The sequence below is a fragment of the Jatropha curcas genome, chromosome 2 (genome assembly GCF_041381405.1).
Source record: "Jatropha curcas cultivar XTBG-Jc1 chromosome 2, XTBG_Jcur_1.0, whole genome shotgun sequence".
In the NCBI taxonomy this organism is placed as follows: Eukaryota; Viridiplantae; Streptophyta; class Magnoliopsida; order Malpighiales; family Euphorbiaceae; genus Jatropha; species Jatropha curcas.
Genome location: NC_143152.1, coordinates 30,689,727 through 30,702,286, shown reverse-complemented (window position 1 = coordinate 30,702,286; position 12,560 = coordinate 30,689,727). Strand labels below are relative to the sequence as shown.

General features: G+C 36.8%; 2 protein-coding genes across 4 annotated transcripts; both read left to right on the top strand.

Moving 5' to 3' along the window:
- The first annotated feature begins 414 nt into the window (after positions 1-414).
- SEC (Tetratricopeptide repeat (TPR)-like superfamily protein) lies at positions 415-9,217 on the top strand. Of its 2 annotated transcripts, XM_089718542.1 has the most exons (27): positions 415-854; positions 1,299-1,444; positions 1,526-1,624; positions 1,740-1,790; positions 2,512-2,628; positions 2,734-2,790; positions 3,292-3,411; positions 3,602-3,664; positions 3,763-3,841; positions 4,181-4,290; positions 4,388-4,441; positions 4,542-4,609; positions 4,711-4,813; positions 4,962-5,164; positions 5,388-5,484; positions 5,673-5,744; positions 5,845-5,921; positions 6,007-6,208; positions 6,354-6,521; positions 7,205-7,315; positions 7,403-7,489; positions 7,612-7,739; positions 7,827-7,909; positions 8,098-8,203; positions 8,357-8,503; positions 8,648-8,768; positions 8,864-9,217. In XM_089718542.1, the coding sequence occupies exons 1-27, from the start codon at positions 713-715 to the stop codon at positions 8,975-8,977; spliced, it is 2,925 nt and encodes a 974-aa protein (XP_089574668.1). In that variant the 5' UTR covers positions 415-712; the 3' UTR covers positions 8,978-9,217. The 2 variants fall into 2 exon arrangements, with proteins under 2 accessions (XP_089574668.1, XP_089574669.1); XM_089718543.1 differs by lacking the exons at positions 415-854; positions 1,299-1,444; positions 1,526-1,624; positions 1,740-1,790; positions 2,512-2,628 and having other exon boundaries at positions 3,180-3,411.
- Positions 9,218-9,517: 300 nt separating this feature from the next.
- LOC149498598 (Pentatricopeptide repeat (PPR) superfamily protein) lies at positions 9,518-12,320 on the top strand. Of its 2 annotated transcripts, none has more exons than XM_089718544.1 (2): positions 9,518-9,533; positions 10,026-11,963. In XM_089718544.1, exon 2 carries the CDS (start codon positions 10,103-10,105, stop codon positions 11,453-11,455), a length of 1,353 nt encoding a protein of 450 aa, XP_089574670.1. In that variant the 5' UTR covers positions 9,518-9,533; positions 10,026-10,102; the 3' UTR covers positions 11,456-11,963. The 2 variants fall into 2 exon arrangements, 1 of the variants encoding a protein (XP_089574670.1); XR_016319783.1 differs by lacking the exon at positions 9,518-9,533 and adding an exon at positions 12,004-12,320 and having other exon boundaries at positions 9,981-11,561.
- The last annotated feature ends 240 nt before the right edge of the window (positions 12,321-12,560 follow it).

The window sequence follows — 12,560 nt, the reverse complement described above, 5'->3', positions numbered from 1 at the left end:
GCACGTGTTTATTATTGGTCTAATTTTTTTGGATATTAATATTTGAAAATCGAGAAACACCAAAATGACAAATTCCAGCCAAATAAATTAGTTAATTAATTTTAATTATCCAAACAATAAGTGAGATTCTTATTAGCAAAACAAGAGAGTTTTTAAAAAATTACTAACTTTAAATCTAATATTTGAAATTTGTTGAAATAAGTTCTAATAATTCAATTAATCCACCAAATTAATGTCAAAGAATTTTTACAAAGGAGCCAGCTCATCAAAGAAGCTACATAGATACGTGTCAGAATTAAACCGCATCTCCAAACTAAAAAGTAAAACAACAGTATCATCGCCGTACACTTCAACGGCCCAGATTTATCCTCATCATCCTCCTCCTTACTTATACATATACTCTCTCTCTTCTCTCAAGAAAACAGCAGAAATTAGAGAGTTCCATTTATTTAAGAAAAAAAAAAAAAAATTAAAATCAAAGTCGAAGAAGCAAACAAGCTCGAGAAAACCCCAATTTCTAGCAGTTTACGGAAGCTAGGGTTTTTCGAAATCGAGTTCGCTGCTTCTTCTTCTACTCCATTAAAAGGCTATTTTTCTCTGTGTAGAGCTTTTGGATCTGATCTGGAAATCGCGTGTTTGTTTTTGATGGTTGGATTTTGGCGGGGGAGCGGTTGATTTTCTGGAGTTTCATTGGTTTGTTTAAGAGATCAGGATGATTTCGTTGCAGAACGGACCTCGGGCTTCTCTTGGTCTCGGCTCGGCTCGCGATGAAGCCAGCTTCCAGGTGAAGCTCGAGCCATCGTCATCTTCGCTGAGTCTTGTGCCTTTTAAGGGTCGTGATTCTCATCATGAAGGTGAGTGATGATCCTGTTGTTTACATCTGTTTACATTTCTTTATTATGCATACACTATGTGCGTAGTTTGGCTATATCTTGGTACTGTTTTTCCAGGGTTTTTTTTGGTTAGATTTAGATTTTTCTGAGGATTTCTTTGTTGGTGGACTCTCCGCCGTACCAACGTTTTCAGGTTGTGTCTCATTATTGTGCCAGAAGAATATTAGGCGTTTTTTCGACTGAACATTTGAAAGTTGAGGGATTCCTAGGTTTCTTGTTTTAGGAGTAGCTTTCATTGCATAAAAGATCGAATATCTAGTCTAGGTTTATTCACTATTTCGAGCTATGCATTAGGCTATGCAATGTTGATATGGATCATGTGCTTATTACTCAAATGAGTTGGTTTGATACCTCGTTACTTCTTGTTTTAATTAGGGGTTGGCCTATTGTAATTTTTTAATGCAGTTGATGAAGACATGTATTTGGCCCTTGCTCATCAGATGTACAAATCTGGGAACTATAAACAGGCACTAGAGCATAGCACTGCTGTTTATGAGAGAAGTCCACAGCGCACTGACAATCTTCTTCTTCTGGGTGCTATTTATTATCAGGTTTCACTGGTTTAGATATGACTGGTTGTTTAGGGAGCCTGAAATTGTCTCATCTTAACTTTTGTATTCATTCCTTTGCAGTTGCATGACTATGACATGTGCATTTCAAAAAATGAAGAAGCTCTTCGACTTGACCCACGTTTTGCAGAGTGTTTTGGGAACATGGCAAATGCCTGGAAGGTACCACTGTTTGTACAAATCATTTTATGCCTTAATAAAAGAATTCTACTGTTTCGGCTTTTAAAGTGCTAAATCGCTGTTGGTACATATGGTGGTGATTTGTCGTTTATTGCAGGAAAAGGGTGACATTGATCTTGCTATTCGGTACTATTTGGTTGCCATTGAGGTTCGTATGCACTTATTGCACTTTCTTTAATCAAATAGCTGATTCCTAGTTTATTCAGTTAAATAGTTATCTGGGAGGTCACAGTGGATGACTTTGATTTGTTATTTATAGTTCAGGCTGAGGGGATTGTTTGCAATGTTGCCATGTTCTTATTATTCTAAGCTTGAATTAGATCATGTTGATCTGTATACTTTGTTAACCGATGAAAATCATCCTGGCAACACCATCTTATTTATTTTGCATACTATTTTATTTTTTTTTGTTCATCTACTCCGCACTTTGTTAGCCAAATAATCATGGAATTTTTCCCCTGATTTGCTAAGGCTCAGATAGTTGAATTCAGTTAATGGATTAATTGCTTAACAGCCCTAACCTAATGAAAAAAGAGAGCCATGTCAAGAACTGTGAATAAATTCATAAGAAAATCTTAGCAAATATAGGTAGTAGCCATGGAGAAATTAGCGACTAGGTTTTGACGTAAAAATTGTATCTGGAATGAGAACTTATTCTGGGAGAGGCAGGAGAAGAAAATCGCTTCAAATCTGATTTGTGGCCAATTTATACCATCCCGAGTTGGGCAAATTTTGTTGCTAGGGCCACATATTATGAGCAATGCAGATTAAACCTTTTCCTGCATTTGTTGCCTCTGTAATTGCACTTTCTCTGCTACCTTGTTTAATAATATGTTACATGATTTTGTTTTGACTCATTTTTATGGCAGCTCCGTCCCAACTTTGCTGATGCTTGGTCAAACCTGGCTAGTGCTTACATGCGAAAAGGAAGACTCAATGAGGCAGCACAGTGCTGTCGTCAAGCGCTTGCTTTGAATCCTCTATTGGTATGTTGTGTCCTCTATTGGCATCAAAGGGTTTTGTGTTATTCTTAGTTGTAACTTATGTTTGAATGGCAATGAGCTATTAATTTTCTGTCAATTGGCGTTTAGGTCGATGCTCATAGCAACCTTGGGAATCTAATGAAGGCGCAAGGGCTGGTGCAAGAGGTAAGTATCAAGGGTTGCTAAATGTTTTCTAGTTTCCTATACCAATACCCTTGTTCATGGTGGTCAGCTGCACTAAATTTTTTTGGGCTGTGGGATTTCATTTCCTTCCAGTATTGATATCTATTCCCACTACGAGGCCCAATGTTAGGACTAAAATATGGACAAACCATTTCACCTTCCATTGATGGAATTGGTGGTCCAGTGGCAACCTGACATCCCAATTTGAGTTAATTCTCAACTGGATTGACCTGGCCCAAACTCATACCCGTTCTGATATCATGGAAGATATCCTTTCTATAAATAGATTTTAGTAGCATGCGTCTCTCTCTCCTTTTCCAGTGAAGTTACTGATCGACATGCTTCATGTGTGGAACTGTTTTAAATCACAGTTCGATACAGATATCAAGTTGTTATCTACAGGCCAGGGCTCAGATGATGGTTGGTCTAGTTGTAACTTCCATGTGCAAGACTCCAAATTGTCAGAATCTAACATTTTTGCAGGCATACAGTTGCTATCTCGAGGCTTTACGCATACAACCAACTTTTGCTATTGCGTGGTCAAATCTTGCTGGTCTCTTTTTGGAGTCTGGTGACCTTAACAGAGCTCTTCAATATTATAAGGTATTTTTTTATTTTGTTTGTCATTCCTCTTTTTTTTTTTTTTCCCTTTGTTTTTCTTTTGCTAGACATGTTAAAGTATGTTTCAATAGTTATTCCCTTCATTGTTGAATAATCAACATATTTAAATGTATTTGCATCTTTTATGCTTTGTTTAGACATGCTGATTTTGATTTTATAATGTGAATTCCAGGAAGCTGTAAAACTCAAGCCCACGTTTCCTGATGCCTACCTAAGCCTTGGAAATGTTTACAGGGTAAGCTGTCCTGGTTTTGTGTCCATTAGGTAGTATGATGTGGTAGATTATTATTGTAGATTTGGATGAAACCCAGATGTTTGTTTTGCCTTTTCCAGGCCTTGGGAATGCCCCAAGAGGCTATTGTGTGCTACCAACGAGCTGTTCAGACGAGGCCTAACTATGCGGTTGCTTTTGGCAAGTTACAATCGGCAATTGACCCTGGCTTTCCCTTGTGATGAATTTTGGTTTTTTCACTTAATATGTTCTTAGTTGATTGAGGGTGGTTGCAATTTATTTTTGTGTCCAATATCTGTATGTCTTGTTGAGGTGAAACTGTCACTAAGTGTAGCTTCTCTTCCATTATTGTCTTCAAGGAATTAATGGAATCTTACTATTATCATGAAAAAGAATCGGTGGCTACCATTAGAAGTTCTTGTTGGAGTCATCTCTTTTGCAATACCTTATTTCTTTAATATTAATATTGGGTCATGTAAACTGCTTTAACTTGACCATTTAATCTATTACACTGTGCAGGAAATTTGGCCAGTACTTATTATGAACGAGGCCAACTGGATTTGGCAATTCTTCATTATAAACAAGCCATAGCCTGTGATGGAAGATTTTTGGAGGCTTACAATAATTTGGTTGGTGTCTTTATCTTTATTCTTTTTGATATTTTATTGCCTTGGAGTCTTTTCAATTTGAATAACTTGAACTTCTCAATTATCATGCAATTGCCAGGGCAATGCACTAAAAGATGTGGGCAGAGTGGATGAAGCAATCCAATGCTATAATGTGAGTGAACATCTTATTCTTTAATTTTTTAACTCTTTTTTTTCCTTGATTGGGTTCCGTTTATATAATTGTACATGTTTCTCTTTCTGTCTTGGTGTAGCAATGCCTTGCATTACAACCAAGCCACCCACAAGCTCTTACCAACCTTGGAAACATATATATGGAATGGTATATGATGTTTGAATTTCTTGTATCTTCCAGAATTTATATTTATGTTGATTGTCTATGACAGTAAATGAAATTCATATGGGATATTTGTGAATGTCTAGGAACATGACATCTACTGCTGCTTCATATTATAAGGCTACGTTGGCTGTCACAACGGGACTGTCTGCTCCTTTTAACAATCTTGCTGTGATCTATAAACAACAGGTATTGGCAGCTGGAGTATTTTCAACTTTCTATTTTGGTGTCTGAATTTCCATTTGTGTGTCAAATTAATTGAACATCAGCATCTGACCTTTCAAATACCCTTTTTAGATTCTTTATTTCTGTTCTGAGTATGCTGTTTTTATGTCAGGGAAATTATTCGGATGCAATATCTTGTTACAATGAGGTTCTTCGCATTGATCCCTTGGCAGCTGATGGACTTGTAAACAGAGGCAACACATACAAGGAGATTGGTAGAGTAAGTGAAGCAATCCAGGATTATATTCGTGCTATCACTATCAGGCCAACTATGGCTGAAGCTCATGCAAATTTGGCTTCAGCTTATAAAGACAGGTATTGTATTGGGATAGGTTATGCCTACATTTTTGGGTCATCCAACGTTATACTCTGTTTTTTCTCTGGATTTCTCTGGATAGCTTAAAGCTGTTTTTGTTTAATCCCAGTTTTTGTTGCAAGAAGGTTAGAATTTACCTGATATATTAAATTGCTGTGGCTATTATATTCAGTTATGGATTATATAGTTTGGTGTTCATGAGGTAGATGATGTATTATGCAGTGGACATGTGGAGGCTGCTATAAAGAGCTATAGGCAGGCATTGCTTCTCCGACCGGACTTTCCTGAAGCTACTTGCAACCTGCTGCATACATTACAGGTACTGTTAAACTGAAGTGTGCTGCATATCCAAAATATTTATCTGCTTCTGTCATTTGTCCATAAATTTTGGCACTTTTGGCTTTTCTTAAGCTGACCAAATTATGAATTTTGGAGGAATCTTTTTATGTTTCTCCTTTAGAAGAAAATACTTTCTTAACTAATGTACTTTGATGATGTGTTTTTCAGTGTGTCTGCAGCTGGGAGGATCGTGATAAAATGTTCTCTGAAGTTGAAGCAATTATCCGGAGGCAGATTACTGTAAGAGTCATGATGTTTGCTCATATTCTTCAAAAGATTCTTCAGATGGCTTGCATCTCACATAGACACATGAAACTAATCTATAATTGTATCATTTCAGATGTCTGTTCTCCCTAGTGTGCAACCTTTTCATGCTATTGCATATCCCATTGATCCAATGCTAGCACTTGATATCAGGTAGGATTGTTGTCTTGGACTAATTTATGATCAGCTTAAGTTACCTAAGGCCTCTAGTTCTCATTTTTGTTTATCCTTCTTGAAGCCGCAAATATGCAGCTCATTGCTCTATGATTGCATCTCGTTTTGGACTTCCTGCTTTTAATCATCCTGCACCAATTCCTGTGAAGCGTGATCGTGGAAATGAAAGACTTAGGATTGGTTATGTGAGCAGTGACTTTGGTAATCACCCCTTGTCCCACCTCATGGGATCTGTATTTGGCATGCACAACAGAGAACATGTTGAGGTAGGTCAACGTCTATTTCTCTCTCTATTCTTTCCTACCAAAACCCTTCTTTTCTTATTTGGCTGGAGGAGCTATCTTGTCTCAACATGCATATCCTTCCTTTTGTAATTTGTAATAGTTTATCAGAGCTAACAAAATGTAACAGGTTTTCTGCTATGCCTTGAGTCCCAATGATGGCACTGAGTGGAGGCAGCGTATCCAGTCTGAAGCTGAGCATTTTGTGGATGTTTCTTCCATGTCATCTGATATGATTGCTAAACTGATTAATGAGGATAAGATACAGATACTTATTAACCTTAATGGTTATACCAAGGTACAGTATCAATTCTTGCAACAATAACAAACAATAATTTAAAATATCACAATTTAGACCATAATCTTTAGTTTAAGATTTATAATACCCATTCTTGTTGAATTAGAAATTCATGTAAATTCTTTTTTGGTTGACAAAATTGTTTGTGTTTCAGTTATTCATATAATAAATTCTTCTTTGATGTGTAATTAATTCAAAACAGTTAAATACTATGTGAGAGATCTTAGAAAAAAGCTCTGGGCATAAATATGAGTCTTTTTTCTTTACTACAATTCACTAATCCATTATTGTTCTGTGGAAATTGAGTGCGTAGACCCCCCTTGATCAGATTATTTGTTCATTAGATCCATGAGTTCTAAAATTTTGCAAAGTAATTGATTGAAAATCTAGGAAGAGAAAATTAGTGAAGTTACCAATTGCGCCTGTTTATAAATTCTAGAATTGGTACTAGAGTAATTAAAGATGGGTAATTTTGTAATGAACTCTGAAGTTAAGTGTGCTGGGTGTAATATTCTCTCAGTTTCTACTCATCAAGGAATTATTTGCTATTGGGGTTCCAAAGGACTGTGGTAGTGTTTTCTGTAGCATAATCTTGTTCCTTGTTCATGTATTTGAGGGTGTAAACTTTGTATGAGACCATTTCCAACATTCCTTCTTACAGATATACCTTTATGATCATGCAGGGTGCCAGAAATGAAATATTTGCTATGCAGCCTGCACCTATACAGGTGTCATACATGGGCTTCCCTGGGACCACGGGAGCAACATACATAGACTACTTGGTCACTGATGAGGTGGGAGATTGACCTCAATCTAATCTAATTTTGTACCACTTTTTCTCTTCATTTTTAATTTCTCTGATGCATGTTCTCTTCTCTCAGTTTGTTTCACCTACAAGGTACTCGCATATTTATTCTGAAAAGCTGGTTCACATGCCTCATTGCTACTTTGTGAATGATTATAAACAGGTAAGTCCTTTTTGAAAAACCTAGTCGCAGAGAAATTGCTTCAGTGAGGGCTATAAACAACCTATTCTTTTTGTTTCAATTTTGTGATCCGATTCTCCCAAACTGTTATTATTTTTTTTCAGAAAAATCTGGATGTCTTGGATCCAACATGTCAACACAAGCGATCAGATTATGGTCTTCCTGAGGATAAGTTCATATTTGCATGCTTCAACCAGTTATACAAGATGGATCCTGAAATACTTAATACTTGGTAATAAAGATGGTACCAAGTTCATTTTCTACTTCCAAATATAGCTATTTCTGTTATCTAATTGTTTTTTATGTTTGATCACTCTAGGTGCAATATTCTTAAACGTGTGCCAAATAGTGCACTTTGGCTCCTTAGGTTCCCTGCTGCAGGCGAAATGAGACTTCGATCATGTAGGTGAACCTGTTCTATTTACTGACGTTCTGTAAGGAATTTGTTAAATTTTTACTTGGTATAGCTACAATTGATGATTGTCAAAGTTCCAAGCATATAGTCTAGGAAGAACAAATTGACAATAGAAGGTGGATCATTACCATACACATTGCAAATCTGGTTTTAATTGAGCTGGGACTTCTTTCAGATGCTGTCGCACAAGGGGTGCAACCTGAGCAGATCATTTTTACTGATGTTGCCATGAAACAGGAACATATCAGGCGGTCTGCCTTAGCAGATCTATTTCTGGACACGTACTCTCTCTCTCTCTCTCTCTCTCTCTATATATATATATATATATATATATATATATATGTCTACCTACCTGTATATGTTATATTTACATTCGAAAGGCAGTTTATTTTGTTACTTGTTTTGGGTATTGATGTGGGATATCTCTGTTTTAGGCCGTTATGTAATGCACATACCACTGGAACAGATATTCTGTGGGCAGGTTTGCCAATGGTAACACTGCCCCTTGAGAAAATGGCTACTAGAGTTGCTGGATCGCTTTGTGTTGCCACTGGACTTGGGGACGAGATGATAGTTAGCAGGTAGGCATTTTAATTTTTTGTGTGTTGGTGGAATGCTTATTATGGATTCTGATTTGCATTACCTACTATAGGCCTGCTTTTGTGGTTTCTATTTTTGCTGGTTGTCAAAATGTGTGAATTTTGGAATGATTTGCCTTTTGACAGCATGAAGGAATACGAAGAGAGAGCAGTGTCCCTGGCTTTGAATAGGTCAAAACTCCAAGCTCTTACCAATAAACTGAAGGCAGTCCGAATGAGTTGTCCTTTGTTTGATACAGCACGCTGGGTAAGCCTACTATAGCATTGTCGATGATTTTCTTTTTAATCTTTTTTGGTTTGCTTTATTTGACAGACCCAATTATCTTGAAAATAATTATGCAGGTCCGGAATCTGGAGAGGGCATATTTCAAAATGTGGAATATACATTGCTTGGGCCAGCAGCCCCGGCACTTCAAAGTTGCTGAGAATGATTCAGAGTTCCCTTGTGATAGATGAGAGAAGAGTGAATATCCGGCATTGTAGATAAGAGCAAGAGAAAATGAATAGTGTATTTAGGAAGATATTGTTCAAAATTATTCAGATGATGGAATGGTGATGTGTTTACTTACTGTTAGTGATTGTCAATGTGATTGTACCAATGCAACGAAAATTCAGTCTCTATCTGTATCCTGCTTATTTAGTTTGAAATGAGAAATTCATGCAGTGGTGTTCTTTCCTTCTGCATGTTCTCTGCCATCATTGACGATTCTTTTCTCCTTTCTCATTTTCATTTTCTTTTCTTCTTTTTTATGAATTAGAATTTGTTAATACGAATTGAAGTTTCATGGTGGTTGGTGGCTGCTTGGCCGTATTGCAAGCTTTTTCACTTGTCTAGTTGAGTTTGAGGGCCTTTCATTGATCTTTTAAATTGCGAAGAGGTCATTGTGGATTATTAGTCTCATTGAATGGTTCTTGTTATACTGCTAATTCTCATTACAGAAGTCATATAAATTGACCGCTCTTTTTCGAGTTCACCTGTGCTCAAGCTCTCCTAGTTTCCTGTATATATGAGGTAACAAAACAGTTGGCTTTTTTTATTTGATTTCGCTGTTATTCGGAAGATAAATTTTATTTTTTATATACTTAACTTTAATCGGATAATTTAAATTTTATATAGTTAAATTAGAATTTGTAAATATTCCATAATATGATATGGCACTCATTTAGTATTTAAAGGGAAGAGTAAAATTATTCGTTGAGGTCTGTATTATTTTAGTAAATTTTTACTTTTTAAAAGATATTATTTAATTCATGAAGTTTGAAAATGTTAACTAATTAATTTTATTTTTTCATCTGAAATTAAATGTATTCTTACAGAGAGTATTTGGCGTGTTTCTGCTTACATAACAAGTAATATTTACAGCTAAAATACTTGGGCTTCGTTTCTAAAATAATTGGTAATATTAAAATTTTAAGATTTTAAAGTATAAATAAATTATAATAATATTTGATGGATTAATTTGGAATAAAACTTTTTGTGTTTTTCCCCTCTGATTCTTAGCAGCGGTGCAGAACTGCAGATGCCCATTTGCGTAATTCCGGTGCGATCATCTCACTTCAGCAAAGCCATCAGAATCCGAAATGCTCCGATCCGTCAAACTCTATTTCAGAACCACCGCCACCGCCACCGCCAACCGCCGCCAACTCAAAACCCTAACTCTCTCTACCAGCACTACAACCGCCAATAAAGACGCCTACTTTGCCTTGGTCCATCACATAACCAACATAGTCCGTCGCGACATTTATCCGGAACGCACTCTCAACAGACTCAACCTCCCTGTGACTTCTGAGCTCGTCTTCCGTGTTCTACGCGCGTGCTCTCACTCGCCTTCCGAGTCCCTCCGCTTCTTCACGTGGGCCCGCGCGCACTATTCCCCTACCTCCGTCGAATATGAAGAACTTATCAAAACCCTAGCCCGCGCGAAACGTTATGCATCTATGTGGAAACTAATTACTCAAATGAAAGACCAAAATCCCCAATTCAGCATTTCTAGTGATACGGTGTGTTCTATTATTGAAGAGTATGGCAAACATGGACTGATCGATCAAGCCGTGGAGGTTTTTAATAAGTGCAGTAGTTTGAACTGTGAACAAAGCGTTGGCGTTTACAATGCCTTGCTTTTTGCTCTCTGTGAAGTGAAAATGTTCCATGGAGCTTATGCTTTGATTAGAAGGATGATTAGGAAGGGTTTGGCTCCTGATAAGAGGACTTATGCTGTTCTTGTTAATGGATGGTGCTCAAGTGGGAAAATGATTGAGGCACAGAGTTTTCTAGAGGAGATGAGTAAGAAAGGGTTTAATCCTCCTGTTAGAGGAAGAGATTTGTTGATTGAAGGATTGTTAAGTGCAGGGTATTTAGACTCTGCAAAGGAAATGGTTAGAAAGATGACTGAGGAGGGCTTTGTGCCAGATGTTAATACATTTAATTGTTTGATAGAAGCTATTTGTAATGTAGGAGAGATTGGTCTTTGTGTTGATATGTATCATGGTGTGTGTAATTTGGGGCTTTGTCCTGATATAAATACGTATAAGATTTTGATTCCTGCTGTTTCAAAGGTGGGCAGGATTGATGAGGCTTTTCGGTTGTTGCATAGTTCAATTGAGGATGGGCATAAGCCATTTCCTAGTTTGTATGCACCTATAATCAAGGGGATGTGTAGGACAGGGCAATTTGATGATGCTTTCTGTTTCTTCGGCGAAATGAAGGTCAAGGGTCACCCTCCAAATAGGCCAGTATATACAATGTTGATAACTATGTGTGGACGTGCAGGCAGATATGTGGAAGCAGCTAATTATTTGTTTGAGATGACTGAGATGGGGTTGATGCCAATTTCAAGGTGCTTTGATATGGTGACTGATGGGTTGAAAAATTGCGGGAAGCATGATCTGGCTAAGAGGATAGAACAGTTAGAAGTGTCTCTTTCTAGAATTTGATTGTTGACAGTTTCTTCATCATGGATGGAATTTGTAGAATTTTATTCCGCTTCCCTCATGGATGACAAGTGCTGCTTGGATATGGAAAGCTGGTTGATTTGCAAAGGTAGATTCTGGTCTTAGTTGTAAATCCAGGAGAGAAATGCTCAAATACCAGCCTCACTTAAGTTATAATTTTCCTAAATCTGTCCTTTGCGGCATGATGTGGGAATTCGAGTGTCTGATGCTGTCTGCTGGTCATTATCTGCATTTCAAGCCTAATGCTTAAATGAGTTTATTATCTAATTGTATTGAACCTGCAAAAAGCAATCGTTTAGTTTGCAAGCCTTTGCGTTCTTTTTGCAGAACTTTCTGTTTGCAATAACTGCATGAAAGATATTTTTGTTAATGTCAGCTAATTGTCAACCAAAGCGAAGACTTCTAAAGATAATGGGCACTGAGATGAGAAATTATAATTGTTCATTTAGATGATAATTTCATAAATAAATACTGTTCGTGTGATTTTCCACGATGCAGCTTGTTAAAATAACAAATTGATATCTTTCTAGGATGAGTAGTGTATTGGAAGTGTGGAGAGACTACACATGCCAGCAGCTTTGTGTTATTGATAGCAATACAGAAGCCTCGCAGGGGGTGACTCAAGAGGAAGAAAGCTGTAAGCAAATTAAACAACCTAAAAATAATGGTTAATCTGCTCCAATCTTAAATTCCTGTTAAGTGATGTTGGTTTCCTGATCTTGTACAATCTTGCATCTGTCACAATCCTTTTTATGGGTAAGTCACAGAGTAGTCTATCATTTGTGCATGGAGATGATAGAGAAATAATGATATAATTTTATCAATTTGGGTCCAATTAGCCCACAAACTTTGTTCTGCAATCAAATTAACAGAGACCATTATATTTTGTTTAGTTTTAGTTCATTTTGTTTTTTCCTTAAACATTGAAAAAGCTTCCACTAGGCTACATGATAAAAAAAGTTCTTGAGTTAAATATATATAACAGTCAGTTATATTTTTTTGCAAGCATATGTATTCATTGTCTTCATTTGAGTATCTGCTTTGAACGAGAAGATAATAAGAATGATTCTTTCTTTCGATGTATTAT

Excerpts from the sequence above, each read along its gene's own strand:
- SEC (XM_089718542.1), top strand. The coding sequence starts at position 713 with ATGATTTCGTTGCAGAACGGACCTCGGGCTTCTCTTGGTCTCGGCTCG. Across the intron at positions 6,209-6,353 it reads ACAACAGAGAACATGTTGAG|GTTTTCTGCTATGCCTTGAG; the intron begins GTAGGTCAACGT and ends AAAATGTAACAG. Across the intron at positions 8,504-8,647 it reads GACGAGATGATAGTTAGCAG|CATGAAGGAATACGAAGAGA; the intron begins GTAGGCATTTTA and ends GCCTTTTGACAG.
- LOC149498598 (XM_089718544.1), top strand. The coding sequence starts at position 10,103 with ATGCTCCGATCCGTCAAACTCTATTTCAGAACCACCGCCACCGCCACC.